Below are 18341 nucleotides of genomic sequence, written 5' to 3'. Positions count from 1 at the left end.
CTAATGCTATTAATGTTGTTTAGAGTTTTAAAATATTATCTTCTAGTATTTTGCTGACACTTGGGAGGAAGGCCTGGGCTTGTAGACCATTTTGGAAGAAGTACATTTTCAAAAAGGACTTTGAGCAGATTCTCGGTGCAGAGATGAGTGTACCACATAGGATATAGTTAGTTGAGAACAGCAAAGTAAAAAGACTTGAGTGCTGAGGGAGGTAAAAAGTGGAGACATTGTTGAGGAGTTTGTAGTAGTTCAAGGGGTTTGAAAAGGCTGTAGTTCTTCTAGTTCAAAGGTCCTTAAACTGTGGGGTGGGAATGTTTGGGGGAGCCTGGGCCAGCCCCCCCAGGGGACAGGGAGGAAGCGCCTCTCAGCTGCTGGCATCATGCCTTCCGGCTTGGAGACCAAGCTGCTGGCCTCAGCTCCACTCCTAGCCTCTGCCCCATTGTCAGTTTGGGGACTGCTGTTCTAGTTCAGTATTTCATTTGCAGTAGCAGCTTGAATTAGAACATAAAAATGGCCGTACTGGGTCAAACCCATGGTCTATCTAGACCAGTATCTTACTCTGACAGTGGCCAGTACAAGGGACTTCTAAGGAAGTGAACAGGACAGGGTAATTTCAAGTGGTCCAGCCCCTGAGATTCAGTCCAAGCTTTTGGCAGTGGGAGGTTTAGGGTCAACCGGGAACATGGGGTTGCATCTGTGACCATTTTGGCTAATAGCCATTATGAATTTGTCTAATTCTTTTTTCAATGAGTTCCACAGGCTGACTCTGTATTTTGTGAAGAAGTACTTCCTTTTGTTTGTTTTAAACCTGCTGCCTATTCATTTCATCGGGTGACCCTTAGTTCTTGTGCTATATGAAGGGGTAAATAACATTTCCCTATTCATTTTCTCCATAGCATTGATGAATTTATAAACCTTTATCATATTGCCTCCCTCCCCTTAGTAGTCTCTTCTCTAAGGTGAACAGTCCCGTCATTTTAATCTCTTCTCATATGGAAGCTGTCCATCCCGCTAATCATTTTTGTTACCCTCTCTACAACATATTCTAAATTTATTTTATGGGATGACCAGATCTACACTCAGTATTCAAGGTGTAGGAATACCATGGATTTTTATAGTGGAATTATAATATTTACTGTTTAATTATCTATCCCATTCCTAATGATTCCAATCACTCTGTTAGCTTTTTTGACTGTCCCTGTAAATTGTTTAGATGTGTTCAGGAAACTATCCATAATGACTCAGAGATCTCTTTCTTGGATGGTATCAACTAATTTAGACCCCATCATTTTGTATGTATAGTTGGGATTATTTATTTCTTATCAACATGGAATTTAATCTGTCATTTTGTCATCCAGTCATCCAGTTTAGTGAGATCCCTTTGTAACTCTTCACGGTTGGCTTTGGACTTAACTATCCTGAGTAATTTTGTATTTTCTGCCAATTTTACCATCTCACTGTTCACCTCCTTTTCTTGGTCATTTATGAATATGTTGAAAAGCACAGGTCCCAGTATAGATCCTGTGGGGACCCCATTATTTACCTTTCTCCATTGTAAAAACTGATCATTTATTCCTATCCTTTGTTTCCTGTGCTTCAGAAGAAGTCATAAAAGCCTGCTTAGTGCTCCTAGATGTGCCCTACTGTACCCCAGGGGGGAGATACTTGTTCCAGACCCCAAGTGCTGATTAATATGTGCACTAAAACACGTGGATGAAGAGCCCTTGTATCTTTAGCACAACTGTTGTGACTGTGAAGTGCTAGGAATGTTGAAATAAATGTCAAATTCTCTTTCGAAACCTATAAAACAACATGCCCCCATATGCCTCCAGAGTGCCTCCTGATATTTCAAGTTCTGCAGATTAATTCTGATTTTGATTGCATTTCCTCTTATCCATTTGAACTTTGCCACTTTTAATTTTGGTGTCCCTTGTGCTTATATTGTGGAACAGAGTAAAGAGGAGCCTAAACAGTCCTCTGTGTATCAGAATATTGCCACCAATGTTAAGGTGGCAGAAACCTCTCCATCGAGCCCTTACTTTCTCTTACACGAAATGCTCAGCATGCCATTTTCCAGGATGGATTGATTTAAATCAAGGCAGTTTAAATCTCCAAGTGAAAAGCCTCAATTAAAATAATCAATTTTAATAAACTTTTCCATTTGTACTTCAGTTATTTTCTAAATAAAGTTGCAGTCTCCTTTGTTGGTATAACCATTAAAATGTTGATTTACAACTGAGCAGAGCCTTTACACTAGACTTACTGCATCTTTTTGCTAACTAGAAGGGTACACTGTGACTATATACATTTTATTATTTTCAGATTCTTATCAATTGTACACTTCCAGTATATTAGAAAATGGTGAATGATGCTTATTTACTAGATATTATGCTTATGTTTTATCATGTTGCATCCGGATGGTAACTGGAATTTAAGTAAACATGCAAAACATCATATAACATTTATTTTTATGAAAGAAAGCAACCTTAAATGTTTTGAATGCACAAATGTCTCTTATCAAAATGTGTTTCATATTTACAACTAGGAACAAGAGGGATTAAATGTTGTCAGTGAATTAAACTGATTATTTCAGGTCCGCCTGGAAAAAATTTCAAATATGTCTAAGAGAATGTGATTGGAGCTTAAGTTCCTACTCTCTTATGTATCTTGAATATGAGATGACAGTCTCCCAAGTTACTTGTAGATCTCATCCCCTCCCTCCTTGTTTTTATTCAGAGGCCGGAAGAGCAAGACAAGTTTTCCTGCTTTTTCAGTTCTTAGTCAATTACTCTATTTTAAACAAATTAGTCCAAATGGAGAAAATATTCTTTCTGTGCCTTCAGAAGAGGCTACTGCTGTCAAAAGCTGGTTTAGCAGTTCAAAAACACTTGTTTCATGTGCTTAGCTAGACTTCCACCAATTCTAGACTTCCACCACTTCTTTAAAATATTAGCAAACATGCACTGCTTGAATGGTTCACCTCCAACCCTGCAATTTATTATGTTGGCCTGATTAATGGGTGAGTATTAGATGCACATGTCATAGCAGCATCTTCTTCCGCAGTTAGGCCTCTAACCTGGTACTTTGGTTTGAGAATATTAGTGAGAAAATGAGGTGGAGTAAGTGCTTGATCAGTCCACTTCGGTATTGCCTGTAGTTTAACTTTGTTGCAGGGTATTTCTGTCTTCAGTGTCTTGAAGTTTTTTCAATTTTTCAACAGCATCATCAATACAGCAGCAATCTTTCTGAATTTTTCCATGACTATGGAAATAGGTTTAGTGTATTCAGCATATCTTCTACATTTCTCCTTAGTCCAATGTTGACTACTTTGGCTGTGGTAGTTCCATCTCTGTCATGATTTTCTTCACAAATTGTCATCAGAATACGCCAGTTCTTAATAAATAGACTGAAACAATCAACCACTGAATACCATTATACATGTTCGGGGAGAATTGGTTTGTACCCTCCTGTTGTCTTCAGTGATGCTGAGGCAAAGTGATTGTTACAGAAGTATTTTGCAATTTCAGCATTATTTTCCTTTATTCCTGGAGTTGTACTTAAGTCTTCGGTTAAAAGATTAATCAAATGAACACCTCACCCATATGTTATAAGTTTCAGGTTCTCTGCGTTATTTTCTTCTATGTTTTTTCTCATCTTTGATACATTTGGTGCATTGTGTGTGACAAAGCTAAGCACTTGACACTTGAATTTTTGTTCACAATTTTATAGCTTTTACTGCTATTTCTTTTATGTATTCTGTTGTATTGTGGGTGGGGGGATTTCCTGATGTATCAGTTGTTTCTGTAAAATAGTAAGCCCTATCTTCTGTTGTGTCACAAGCACATATTACTGGATCATTGTGCCCATTGTTCCACCCATCAAGACTCAGATTAACAAATTTTCCATCAATATCTTTTTGTACACTGTTCAGTTTCCTTCTCATACACTGTATCCAGCTACTATCTAGCAGTGTCTGCTGTGCCAAGTGGAGTGTAGCTTGGCCGTAATGATTGAACCATGTTGGTGAAATGTTTGTTCTGAACAAGATGAAAGGGAGAACTTGTTGCATAAATCAACTGAGCAATCTATGGCGTTCTGCTGGAATTTGCTGATTCTGATTACAAACTTATCCATGGTTTTACTGGATGATTATATTGGTAATTTACTGTCTGACATATGTTTGGTTGCATATCCTAGAATATCAGGGTTGGAAGGGACCTCAGGAGGTCATCTAGTCCAACCCCCTGCTCAAAGCAGGACCAATCCCCAACTAAATCATCCCAGCTAGGGCTTTGTCAAGCCTGACCTTAAAAACCTCAAAGGAAGGAGATACCACCACCTCCCTAGGTAACCCGTCCCAGTGCTTCACCACCCTCCTAGTGAAAAAATTTTTCCTAATATCCAACCTAAACCTCCCCCACTGCAACTTGAGACCATTACTCCTTGTTCTGTCATGTGCTACCACTGAGAACAGTCTAGATCCATCCTCTTTGGAACCCCCTTTCAGGTAGTTGAAAGCAGCTATCAAATCCCCCCTCATTCTTCTCTTCTGCAGACTAAACAATCCCAGTTCCCTCAGCCTCTCCTCATAAGTCATGTGGTCCAGTCCCCTAATAATTTTTGTTGTCCTCCGCTGGATGCTTTCCAATTTTTCCACATCCTTGTAGTGTGGAGCCCAAAACTGGACACAGTACTCCAGATGAGGCCTCACCAATGTCAAATAGAGAGGAATGATCACGTCCCTCAATCTGCTGGCAGTGCCCCTACTTATACAGCCCAAAATGCCGTTAGCCTTCTTGGCAACAAGGGCACACTGTTGACTCTTATCCAGCTTCTCGTCCACTGTAATCCATAGGTCCTTTTCTGCAGAACTGCTGCCTAGCCATTCGGTCCCTAGTCTGTACCGGTGCATGGGATTCTTCCGTCCTAAGTGCAGGACTCTGCACTTGGCCTTGTTGAACCACATCAGATTTCTTTTGGCCCAATCCTCTAATTTGTCTAGGTCCCTCTGTATCCTGTCCTTACCCTCCAGCATATCTACCACTCCTCCCAGTTTAGTGTCATCTGCAAACTTGCTGAGGGTGCAGTCCACGCCATCCTCCAGATCATTAATGAAGATACTGAACAAAACCGGCCCCAGGACCGACCCTTGGGGCACTCTGCTTGATACCGGCTGCCAACTAGACATGGAGCCATTGATCACTACCCGTTGAGCCCGACGATCTAGCCAGCTTTCTATCCACCTTACAGTCCATTCATCCAGCACATACTTCTTTAACTTGCTGGCAAGAATACTGTGGGAGACTGTATCAAAAGCTTTGCTAAAGTCAAAGAACAACACATCCACTGCTTTTCCCTCATCCACAGAACCAGTTATCTCATCGTAGAAGGCAATTAGATTAGTCAGGCATGACTTGCCCTTGGTGAATCCATGCTGACTGTTCCTGATCCCTTTCCTCTCCTCTAAGTGCTTCAGAATTGATTCCTTGAGGACCTGCTCCATGATTTTTCCAGGGACTGAGGTGAGGCTGACTGGCCTGTTGTTCCCCAGATCCTCCTTCTTCCGTTTTTTAAAGATGGGCACTACATTAGCCTTTTTCCAGTCGTCCGGGACCTCCCCCGATCGCCATGAGTTTTCAAAGATCGTGGCCAATGACTCTGCAATCTCATCTGCCAACTTCTTTAGCATTCTCGGATGCAGCGCATCTGGCCCCATGGACTTGTGCTCGTCCAGCTTTTCTAAATAGTCCCGAACCACTTCTTTCTCCACAGAGGGCTGGTCGCTTCCTCCCCATGCTGTGCTGCCCAGTGCAGTAGTCTGGGAGCTGACCTTGTTCGTGAAGACAGAGGCAAAAAAAGCATTGAGTACATTGGCTTTTTCCACATTCTCTGTCACTAGGTTCCCTCCCTCATTCAGTAAGGAGCCCACACTTTCCTTGACTTTCTTCTTGTTGCTAACATACCTGAAGAAACCCTTCTTGTTACTCTTAACATCTCTTGCTATGAAATATTAGACATTGCAGATGTTGGTGTTCATAACACCATACATCTAAGCTGGCTCCTGAAACAAAATGGTGTGTGGTTTTTAAAAAAAAAAAAAAAAAAAAGTCACTTTTAATCATTGAGTATTACTCAATGTACTGCTTTAAAAAAAAAAAGAGATTGTAAATGAAAGATTCCTCCTCCTGCATCTGTTTGTACCACTGTTAAAATGATATTTTTATTATAAACCCAGTTTCATAGGCAAAATAATTATTAAATCATAAGTATAATTTAAATCTATTTAAACCCTTGTCTCCTAGCAACATACCAAACAGCTTGGGGCGGGGGGGGAACCTACATTTTTAAATGTTAAAACTCATAAATACCTAATAAAACATGACTTCTAAATAGGAAATCTCCAGCTAGGATATTTTATTATATTGAGCAATAAAAAAAAATCATTTCAGAAATCCAGCAATAACAGTAAAATGTAATTGAGAAATACTCCCACAACAAACTAACATACCAATTATATTTTAAACACAAACATTTTGACAATCATAAGCAATACACCCAAAACACACACTTATTATCATAGTCTGTTATCATTTATTAGCATAGTAAGACACAGTAGGCAGGCCCTAAGAATTATGCAAAAATAAGATTACTAACATGTCCACATCATCTTCAAAGTCACTGCCTTTTGAGGAGCATTTTTCACGTTTCACTCTGACAAGCAGCCTTGTATTTCTTTGTTGCACTGTTTACACTTGGCACATATTCCTTTTTTACCCAGAGGTACAGTAATTTCTTGAAAATATTCCCAAATAGGGTCTTTTTTATGACCTGCAGCCATGGCAGTTTTTTCCTCCAGTTTTCAGGTGTTGAAATCAACACTAGAGGCCACACTCTGAAGAAAGACAGGTTTCAGAGTAGCAGCCATGTTAGTCTGTATTCTCAAAAAGAAAAGGAGTACTTGTGGCACCTTAGAGACTAACCAATTTATTTGAGCATAAGCTTTCCTGAGCTACAGCTCACTTCATCGAATGCATCCGATAATTTATTAGTCTCTAAGGTGCCATAAGTACTCCTTTACTCTGAAGAATGTTGTCTTTTCTTACCACAGCCTCTTGCTCTGACACCAGGTTGCTCCTCTCTGGTTGCACATGCTGCTGCTCCTCCCTTGTTACATAACTCCCCTACCTCTGGAAAACAAAAGAACTAGCAACAAACCAAGACTTCTGCTCATATAACTCACATGCCTTTTACACTGATGTATTTTTTTTTATTTAACCACAAAGATGGAGGCAGTTGAGAAATTAATGGATTTCTGTTTGTATCTGTCTAGTAGATATTGAAGGAAACAGTTACTTGACGTGTCCAGAATCATCCAGAAGCAAGGGCTGTTATTTACTGGGTAGATCAGTCAGTGACTCTCCAGCTCATTGAAAGAAAGTTTCCATGGTGGGTGGAGTCAGATATTCCTAATTTGAGAACTGAGGCAATCAGAAGTCAGGTAGGAAGAAGCTATAAAATAGGAGTCTGAGACCATTCAGGTGGGCAAAGTGATGATCCTGATAAGGATACATGATGGTGTCTCCTGGAGTGAGAGACCAGATTCCAATGCCTGTGATGACTTTGCGACTCTCTTGTTCTCAGTAATACAGTTCCTGGGTCCCCCACAGGATCTTAATACAGTATATGACCTACTGTGCCATATTTATAAAGTTTGATCTCAAAAGTTAAATGTTTTTCCTCTGATTCTTTCTATATCTAGAGAACCAGCCTTTTAATGCAAAGTTTTTGATAGAGGCTCATGGAGTCAGCATATTTAATTTTTATTTAAATATTTGAAGAGATTATAATAAATGTAAGTCTTAACATATTTTGTGTTTAAATTCAGATTTCATTTTAAACAGGTTTATTTAGAAAAAGAAAACTTACTATAACTTAAATAACAAAATTAAAAAAAATGTATCTTAACGTTTCTCTAAATCACGTCTCCAGGTGCTTGTATCCAGGGGTGCCGAAACAATTCGTATAGTGAGGGTGCTGAGAGCCACTGAACCAAACTAAACCCTGTGTATGATGGAAACCACTACATGCCAGTGGGTGCGGCAGCACCTCTAGTTCCAGCACCTATGCTTGTATCGTGTCATAAGCAAACTTCTGTAGATTCACTGTAGCATAATCCTACAGTGTTAGAAAATGATTAGGGCTGTCAATTAATGGCAGTTAACTCATGCGGTTAACTCAAAAAAAATCACAATTCAAAAAATTAATCACAATTAATCATAGTTTTAATCACACTGTTTAAATTTCAGTTGGTATTCTTTTTAAATATTTTGGATGTTTGTCTACATTTCACATATTGTATTTTGTGTTGTAATTGAAATCAAATTGTGTACTTTTTATTACAAATATTTGCACTGTAAAAATGATAAAAGAAATAGTATTTTTCAATTCACCTCATACAAGTACTGTAGTGCAATCTCTTCGTTGTGAAAGTGCAATTTACAAACGTAGATTTTTTTGTTACATAACTGAACTCAAAAACAAAACAATGTAAAACTTCAGAGCCTACAAGTCCACTCAGTCCTACTTCTTGTTCAGCCAATCACTCGGACAAACAAGTTTGTTTGTATTTACAGGAGATAATGCTACCCTCTTCTTCTTTATAATGTCAGCGGAAAGTGAGAACAGGCATTTGCATGGCACTTTGTAGCCAGCATTGTTAGGTATTTACGTGCCAGATATGCTAAATGTTCATATGCCCCTTCATGCTTCGGCCACCATTCCAGAGGACATGCTGATGACGCTTATTAAAAAAATGTGTTAATTAAATTTGTGACTGAACTCCTTGGGGGAGAATCGTATGTCCCTGCTCTGTTTTACCTGCAATCTGCCATATATTTCATGTTGTAGCAGTCTCAGGTGATGACCCAGCACGTGTTCGTTTTAAGGACACTTTCATTGCAGGTTTGACAAAACGCAAAGAAGGTACCAATGTGAGATTTCTAAAGATAGCTACAGCACTCAACCCAAGGTTTAAGATTCTGAAGTGCCTTCCAAAATCTGAGAGGGACGAGGTGTGGAGCATGCTTTCAGAAGTCGTAAAAGAGCAACACTCTGATGTGGAAACTACAGAACCTGAACCGTCAAAAAAGAAAATCAACCTTCTGCTGGTGGCATCTGACTCAGATAATGAAAATGAACATGTGTTGGTCCGCACTGCTTTGGATGGTTATTGAGCAGAACCTGCCATCAGTATGGACGCATGTCCACTCAAATGGTGGTTGAAGTGTGAAGGGACATATGAACCTTTAGCACATCTGGCACGTAAATATCCTTGTGACATTGGCTACAACAGTGCCATCAGAACACCTGTTCTCACTTTCAGGTAACATTGTAAACAAGAGGCGGGCAGCATTACCTCCTGAAAATGTAAACAAACTTGTTTGAGCGATTGGCTGAACAAGAAGTAGGACTGAGTGGACTTGCAGGCTCTAAAATTTTACATTGTTTAATTTTTGGATTCAGGTTTTTTTGTACATAATTCTACATTTGTAAGTTCAATTTTCATGATAAAGAGATTGCATTACAGTAGTAGGTGAATTGAAAAATACTATTTTTTTTACAGTGCAAATACTTGTAATCAAAAATAAATATAAAGTGAGCACTGTACACTTTGTAGTCTGTTGTAATTGAAATCAGTATATTTGAAAAACGTAGAAAACATCCAAAAATACTTAAATGTATTCTATTATTAACAGTATGATTGATTACGATTAACTTTTTAATTGCTTGATCGCCCTAAAAATTATCATTGATGTCGAGCACTGTTGTGCTCTGAATGGTAGAAATGTCAAAGGAAACTTCCTTTCCTTGAGAGGTGAAAGACGGTGAATTTGAGGGAAGCATGAGTTTGCCATTGGATAGAAATCAGTTAATTCAGATCTAAGTAGAATCTCCCTTGGAGAGATTAGTCGATATCATGGTGTTTCCAGGGATACCAGCCTCTTCCTCTGGGGGCAGAAAGTGAGCAGATAAGACCACACTATAGATAGCAAGGCAGAATTTGATTATTTTGTTAGATACAATCCAAACCAAAGTTGTATTAATCTTTATTTTTAAGCATTTTTTCCAATTTTTATGCACTCACTGAGATCTCTCTGAGTTGCATTCAAAGAGTTTTGTGCAAGAGGCAGGACTGATGATCCAGGCTTCTCAACATTACCTGTTCCAGCATCCGGAAACTGTTTTAAAAGTGATTTGCAAATTCTCTAATCCCTAAATGCAGGAACAAGTGTGGTGCTTGAATGTGCCAACTGATGAGAGTAAGATCTGAAAACGATTCTTCCAAAACAAAGTCTCCTCCTCCTGTGAGAAGGAATTCAAATTCCTGAATAGTTTTAGAATTCTTCAGGTGGCATCAGGAGGAAATGATTTTTGGGGCACTGATGTATACCTCAATCCCTAAAGTCACACTACTTAGGGCAAAACAGATTAGGCTAACATTTTCCCCTCCTTCTTCAAAACTGCCTCCTGGGATTCATTCTGATCTTCTGATTGTGTGATGCATGTATGTGTTTGTTGCTTTGTTCTGCTAAGGTTAGCACATTCCTAACTTGTGCTGATTTCAGATAATGAAGAGCGAGGTGCTGAGAGTTACCCATGAACTGCAGGCCATGAAAGATAAGATCAAAGAGAACAGTGAGAAGATCAAAGTGAACAAAACCCTGCCTTACCTCGTTTCCAATGTCATCGAGGTGAGTGTTGTGCCCTTTTGGAATAATGTTAGGAATGATACCCTATTGGGAGCACAGCTTTTAATTTTAAGAGGTGCCTTCACTAATTGGAGGCAGGGGGTCAGTGGCTGGAGCAGAGGACTGTCTGTAGTGAATCGATGTGAGTTGGGACCAGTGACTTCCTCTTTTTGTTTCTCAATCTGTAAAATGGAAACAGTTAGCAGATACTGATGTGTAAGGCCTGGTCTACACACGCTTTTTGTATTGATTTAACTATTTTGATTAGGGGTGTAATTTTTCAACTGAAATAGTTCGTGGTACCAGATGCAATTCCCTCAGTATAAAAGTGATTATACTGAGGGCTGGCTTACACTAGGAAGTTAGGTTAACCAAGCTACATCCCTCAGGGGTGTGAAAAATTCAGCCCGAGAGATGTCGTTAAGCCAACCTAAGCCATGGTGTAAACAGCACTAGGTCAATGGAAGAATTCTTCAGTCAATCCTACCTATCGCCTCTTGGAGGTAGATTTACTACAGCAACAGACAAATTCCTTCTATTGTTGCAGCAACTGTCTACGCTGAAGCACTACAGCGACGCAGCTTACTCCTGGGCGAATTCTGCGCCACTGCGCATGCACAGAATTTATATCCCCACAGATTTCTTTGCTTCCCCGCAGAAAAATGACTTTCGCAAAGGGAAGCAAAGGGAAGCCAAAAGAGCAGTCATGCGCTCCTCCCCAGCAGTATGTTTTGGGTGCCCAGGGCACGGGACGGGGGGGTGGGGTGAGTGGGGTCTGGGGAAGACCCAGCTGGTGGCTCCTACCTTGTGCTGAACTCAGCTGCTAGTCCCGGTTGGGCTGGGGAGGACGTGACTTCCCTTTCCCCTGTATGGCATCTGGGGCCAGGTCAGACCCACCCCCAGATTTCTCCCCTAGCTGCAGGAAGCTCTGGAAACACCTTGCCCTCTTTTTCTCCTCCTCTCCTCCCCCCCCGACCCCCACTCCCCCGCTTCCTGCACTCAGCTGCAGGGGGAGGGATCCCTGTACCTGGAGCTGCCCCCCCATCTGCCTAACCCCCATGCATCCAGACCTTCATACCCAGACCCTCCCACCAAGCCTCACCCCGCCCTCCCCCGCACTCTGGACCACCCCAACAAACCCTACTCCCCATTGAGCCCCCCCTGCCCCCAGTTTAGCCCCAACCACCTTCACCTGGACCTCCCTGCAGAGTCCCGTTACCATTGCAACCAGAACCCCACAGCAAGCCCCTATTCAGATCTCCCCCACAACCAGACCCCGCACAGAGTTTGCCCTGCACAGAACCCTCTCAACCCACACCTGGATCCCCCCACACTCAGCCCCTCCACACTTGGATCCTGCCTTGCTGAGCCTGCCTGCCCACACCTGGTGCACTGCCACAGAGTGGCAGGGCCCTGGGGTGTTCCTGTGGCAGGCCTGGTCCTTGCACTGTGCACTGCTGGGGGTGAGAGCTGCACAGTGATCTCCCACCTCTGTGAAGCCAATGGCCTATGCTCCCCAGTGTCATGCTGGAGCTTCCACATTTATTTGACAAATTTTGCTGAATTTTTAAATTTTTGGCGTATAATGCCCTGAGGAGTAGCAACTGTACTATGCTGCTATGTTTCTAGTTAGACATATCCTGATATACCTTATTCCCCTTCTCTTATGGAAATAAGCTATAATAATGTAAGTATTTTTATACTGGTATAACTGCATCCACTTTAGGGAGGTTATCACTTAACTATGTATAGTTGGTAGTACAATTTTTGTGAATAGGTGAACACTAACGAGAATGTCATTGACCTAGCCTTAAGTTTCTCTGAAGTTCCTTGCAGTCTTCTATAATTTTATTTTTGGATTTTGCCACCTTTCTGCTCACCTACTTTTCCAGATCAATATTAAATAAAACTGGTCCTTGTACGGTACCTTGTGGATTCCTTGTTAACCTTTTTGCTGTGAAGAATCTGATCATTTATTCCTGCTCTTCTGTTTTCTCCATTACTTCAGCCCCTCGCAGTTAAAAAACTGAGTCAGATGCCCGAAGACAGATTAAATTCATGTTTTTGTCTTCTGATTTTTGGACTCCTCCAGACTACAATTCTGTCCCTTCAGCCATTTTCTCATTCACAACAGTATTTTGACCTGCACCCCAACTACTTAGTTTCCTTAGTAGACTGTTGTGAGTGACTTTGTCAAAGCCTTTTGAGAGTCCAAATAAATTATATCATCTGGTATTCCTTTATCTGTAATTTTTTGACATGCTTAAAGAATTCTAATAGATTAGTGAGGCATAATTTTCTTTTCCAGTAGTTGTGCTAGTTTGGGCTATCTGTCTTTCTCAGTGTTTCATAATTCTTTAATATTGTTTCAACCTATTTATGTGATACTAGCATTGGTTTGTTATACTGGAATGGGGAGGGTGCCTAGCACCACCAGCCACCACTCCTGTTCCCCAGGATTTTGCAGTGCCTTCCCCTGTGCTGTTGCCTTGTTGCTATGACAGGGAGCTCTGCTACTCAGGAAGCTCTAAATTCTCCCAGGGGATTTAACTACAGGCATAATCCTACAATTGGTGGATGATGGTAGACAGTGGGATGTTTAGTTTCCACTGCTTTGTGTGATTTTTGAGCTAGGAACCCAATATCCGAAGCCTTGAGATGTCATCCAGGAGTGGGATGGTTAGACGGGCCTGATTCTGCTTCTAATGATATCTTTTCTTCTGGTCTTCAGCTACTTGATGTTGACCCCAATGACCAGGAAGAGGATGGAGCAAATATTGATCTGGATTCCCAGAGGAAGGGCAAGTGTGCTGTGATTAAAACCTCCACACGCCAGGTGAGAGCCTGAACTTGTGTAGATGTGGGGAGTGCTAGTAGGGCAGGGGTGGGCAAACTTTTTGGCCCGAGGGCCACATCTGGGTGGGGAAATTGCTTGCAGGGCAGGGGGTTGGGGTGTGGGAGGGGGTGCAATGTGCAGGAACGGGCTCAGGGCAAGGGGTTGGGGCAGAGGAGCGGTGCATGAGGAGGCTCAGGGAAGGGGGTTGAGGTGCAGGAGGGGGCTCAGGGCAGGGAGTTGGGGTGCGGGATGCGGCAGGGGGCTCAGGGCAGGGAGTTGGGGTGCAGGATGCAGGAGGGGTTCAGCCTCCGGCCTGGCACCACTTACCTAGAGCAGCTCCGGGGTGGCAGCGGCGCACACTGGGGCCAGGGCAGGCTGCCGTCCCCATCCCCGGCCACGCTGCTCCACTCCGGGAAGTCGAGGGGGCGCAGAGGGCTCTGAGAGTTTCCCTTGCCTGGGGTACCTCCCCCGAACCTCCCATTGGCCGCGGTAACCTGTTCCTGGCCAATGGGAGCTTTGGGGGAGGTACCCACAGGCAAGAGCTGTGTGCAGAGTTCTCTGCTCCTCCACCCCCAGGGGCTGCAGGGACATGGTGTGGCCGCTTCCCAGAGTAGCGTGGCACCACAGGGGTGGCAATCCTGAGGTCCGGATCCAAAGCCCCGAGGGCCCGGATCCGGCCCACAGGCCATAGTTTGCCCAGCCCTGTTTGGTTGCTGTGCTTACATTGATTCCTTCCCCACAGACATATTTCCTGCCCGTGATCGGGTTGGTTGATGCAGAGAAGCTAAAGCCTGGAGACCTAGTGGTGAGTGGTTGCAATGTAACTGTCAGATATTGATCACATGGTGTTAGCCAGGGAATCTGGTATTTGGCTGGATTACTTTCTCATGAGGAAATGATCTAAGCAGATTTTTTCTAAGGCCTTGTTTGGACAAGGATTTAATGGTGAGATATTAGCATGTGTTAACTAAGGCATTTGAAAAGTAGTGTAGATAAGGCACACTGGGCCAGATTTCCAAAGGCATTTAGGTGCCTAAATATGCAGTTAAATGCCTAACTCCCATTTAAGTCAATGGGACTTAGGCACATAACCTGTTTAGTTGTTTTCGTAAATCCCACTAGGTGTCTATGTGCATTTTTAGGCACCTGAATACCTTGATAAACCCCTTGCCTTTATCATGTCAAGTTAAAGCCTAGACTCCTTACTAGTCTTTAACTCATCCAGGCCTTAAGAACCTGTCATGTCGCAGAACTGCATCATTAATTTTTTTTTACTGAGTCCTGATGCATGAGCTATTTACCTCTATAATATCCTGACCCGGTGAGTCATCTGTAGGTGAACTATCTTCCTTAGTTGTTGCCTGAAAGGGCCTTTATCGAAAACTTCAGTCTAAGTTATTGCCTTTGTGTTTGCAGGGTGTGAACAAGGACTCTTACTTGATCCTGGAGACCCTACCTACTGAATATGATTCACGAGTGAAAGCCATGGAGGTGGATGAGAGGCCCACAGAGCAGTACAGCGACATCGGTGGGCTGGATAAACAGATCCAAGAGGTGACAAGCGGAGGAAGAATGGTCTAGTGGTTAGTCAGGGAATCCCACTTTCAATTTCCTGCTCCTCCACAGACTTCCTGTGTGACCTTGGACAAGACACTTAGTCTCTCCGTGTCTCTGATTCCCATATATATCGTCAGGATAATAGCACTTCCTTACCTCATAGGCGTGTTGTGAGGATAAATACATTAAAGATTGTGAGGCACTCAGATACTATGAGTAATAGGGGTCATAGAAGTACTTAGAGTCCAGTCTGTGAATAACATGATCCCTACAGGTGATTTCCCCCCCCCCCCCGCATTTGAGTTTGAAATTGAGGCAATCTAGATCCACGGGGTGGGAGGTTAGGGATTTAGCTTAAGGGCTGGATTAGCAGCAGAGGTAGAGACTCTGATGGAAAAAGTTTTCTTTTCTTAATGTTTTTCTGTTCTTGCAGCTGGTGGAGGCCATTGTCCTACCAATGAATCATAAGGAGAAGTTTGAAAACCTGGGTATCCAGCCCCCCAAAGGAGTGCTCATGTATGGGCCACCTGGAACAGGGAAGACCCTCTTAGCTAGAGCATGTGCTGCCCAGACAAAGGTAAGAGGGATTGAGTGCACAGACCTGCCCCACTAGGGTGTCATCTGAGTAACAGAATCCCCCTGGGGCAGAGGTTCCCAAACTTTTCTTATTGCGTACCCCCTTCCAGATCTACCAGCTGACCATGTACTCCTAGCCTTCTTCTCACTGATACTTTGTGTTTTCTTCTTAACATTACCTGTCTTTAGCCATCTGTCCATATTTCACTCTCAAGTACAGATATAGCGTGACACATACCATCAGGAAAAAACCCTGACCAAGTTATGAGCTCAGTTAGACTGGACAGTTGCTGGACAACTGAACCTGCACTGTCCGGTGATCGGAGGTGAGGAGGCTGGATGTCAGCATCTCTGTGGATCTGTGTTCTCGTTGGTACATCTTGAAGTAAATTAACTAATTCCCACAGAGTTTTAAAGCTTCAGCTGAGTAGCCTATTATGAAAATGCAATAAATAAAATAAAATCCACCGTTACGCAATTTCTCCCGCATACTCCCCAGAAATGCCTCCAGTGTCACAGTTTGGGAATCCCTGCTCTAGGATAAGGCATGATAGGCTCCAACCTGTGCTGTAAAGGGAGCAGAGAGTTGGTGCAATGTGGGCAAAGGAGCTGTGTAACTGACTTGTTCTCTACCCTCCAGGCAACATTCCTGAAGCTGGCTGGCCCACAATTGGTACAGATGTTCATTGGAGATGGAGCCAAGCTGGTGCGAGATGCCTTTGCACTGGCCAAGGAGAAAGCTCCTTCTATCATCTTCATTGATGAGCTGGATGCCATTGGCACCAAGAGGTGAGAGCTGCAGGCCATGCTGTAAGAACTGGAGTGAACTCCCAGGATCATGGGGTAGGTGGGGAGTTTTAGGATGTGGCTCTACCTGGGTGCAGTAAACCCAATCTAATGGGTGGGGTCATTTCAAAAGCATATTTGTTTCCTGTATGAATAATTTGATCCTTCCTGCCAGCTCAGTCTGTTGCACAGCTATTGGGGCTGGGCAGCGAGAGCCACAAGGATAAGGCTTCTTTTTATTACCAGTAAACAGTGGTTCTACCTCAGTGCAAATCAATATTGCCAACACTGTTAGCGGCACCTACTAATGCTATTAACACCTACCATGCTGGCATAGACCATATTAACCAAATTAATTAATTTCTGGCTTGAATGCAAATGGTTTGGGCCCAGTGAGACCCAAATGATGCCCATGTACATTTTGGAAGATCAAAACATGAAAGAGAGGGAGGGAGGCTGGTGTTGGGGCATTATAGGTGGTATGAGGGCACCTGGGGGAGTTACAGGCATGAGCAGAGTTGACTCAGTTTCCTGTATTCCTTCTCCAGATTTGACAGCGAGAAGGCTGGCGACCGGGAAGTGCAGAGGACCATGCTGGAGCTTCTGAACCAACTTGATGGATTCCAACCCAACACACAAGTCAAGGTAACTCTCTCCCTTCAAGAGGCAGCCCTGGTATTATCAAGCCCCAGTGCGGGGTTGCAAGCCCTTCCTGAGGAAGGTGATCTCATGGCACAAGAGAGCTGGTGGATCCTGCTAGGCTGGTATTCTTGCTCCTCTGTAGGTGATTGCTGCAACCAACCGTGTGGATATCCTGGACCCTGCTCTGCTCCGGTCTGGACGCCTAGATCGTAAGATTGAGTTCCCGATGCCCAATGAGGAGGCCAGAGCTAGGATTATGCAGATCCATTCACGCAAGATGAATGTCAGGTATGAAAGAGGAGAAGCCCAGCTCCTTGAGGGGCATTATGGAAAGTGTACCATAAATCTTTGTTCCTTAAACCTGGGGCTGGAGGTGCTCCCTCCCCTATGTAGAGCTTGATGCTGGGTGATTTAAGGATACTCTACACCTTGCTGTTGAATGGCAGTGTGGGGTTTTATGGGTTTGTTTTTTCTCTGTTGCAGCCCTGATGTGAATTACGAGGAGCTGGCTCGCTGTACAGATGACTTCAATGGAGCACAGTGCAAGGCTGTGTGTGTGGAAGCGGTGAGTATCACTTAACAGCCTGTTTCCTGCCCCCTCAGACTTCCACAGTAGATGTTAAAAAGGTGAAAAGAGGCAAGCTTGGGGTGGGATGGAGTAATTTATGACAGGTTGATCTGGTGCCAAGCCCATGCCCTCAGTCCCTTAACTACTCTCTCTCATTGGGGTAGGGGATGATCGCACTTCGGCGTGGAGCCACAGAGCTCACCCATGAGGACTACATGGAAGGAATCCTGGAGGTTCAGGCCAAGAAAAAAGCCAATCTGCAATACTATGCCTAATCTCTACACTGCAATCAGGTATTGTGGCCTTGGCAGAATTGGACAGGCTGGAATTCGAGAGGACTGGACTAAACAGAGGATGGTTAAGACTGGACTGTTTGGTCATATTACGTGCTGGAAAAAAAAATAAAGCTTTTTTTTCCTCCCTTTAAAAAAAAACATTCTTGGCTAGATAAGGTTCATAATGCTGCAGCTTGAAGGGAAAATAATTAATCCCCTCCATGAATGTGAAATTGGCTTTGAAGTCTTACATCTTAGGGTGGGAGTAATTGCTTATGTTTTAGAGCCACTTGCTGTGGAGTAAGAGTGACAATATATTTAATCTAAATAAACCATTGTGCAACAAGGTCCTC

At 43.0% G+C, this 18341-nt stretch overlaps 1 protein-coding gene across 3 annotated transcripts in view; it reads left to right on the top strand.

The window, feature by feature from the left end:
* Window positions 1–18341, top strand: part of PSMC3 (proteasome 26S subunit, ATPase 3) — a 38672-nt gene that overhangs the window by 1461 nt on the left and 18870 nt on the right. For 2 of the 3 annotated variants that reach the window (XR_006291532.1, XM_037900230.2), the window contains exons 3-12: window positions 10626–10751; window positions 13480–13584; window positions 14327–14389; window positions 15001–15138; window positions 15575–15718; window positions 16358–16506; window positions 17052–17148; window positions 17288–17433; window positions 17629–17710; window positions 17878–18006. Coding sequence is in view for 2 of the 3 variants with exons in the window: in XM_037900230.2 (XP_037756158.1) it covers window positions 10626–10751; window positions 13480–13584; window positions 14327–14389; window positions 15001–15138; window positions 15575–15718; window positions 16358–16506; window positions 17052–17148; window positions 17288–17433; window positions 17629–17710; window positions 17878–17988 (1161 nt within the window). In the remaining variant the exon portion in view is untranslated. Of the gene's footprint in view, window positions 1–10625; window positions 10752–13479; window positions 13585–14326; window positions 14390–15000; window positions 15139–15574; window positions 15719–16357; window positions 16507–17051; window positions 17149–17287; window positions 17434–17628; window positions 17711–17877; window positions 18335–18341 lie in introns of those variants that run through there. The other variant, XM_037900231.2, reaches the window with a different exon arrangement.

This window comes from Chelonia mydas, chromosome 6, assembly GCF_015237465.2.
Source record: "Chelonia mydas isolate rCheMyd1 chromosome 6, rCheMyd1.pri.v2, whole genome shotgun sequence".
Taxonomy (NCBI): Eukaryota; Metazoa; Chordata; order Testudines; family Cheloniidae; genus Chelonia; species Chelonia mydas.
The sequence above is the reverse complement of the archived record's forward strand: the minus strand, read 5'-3'. Positions and strand labels throughout refer to the sequence as shown.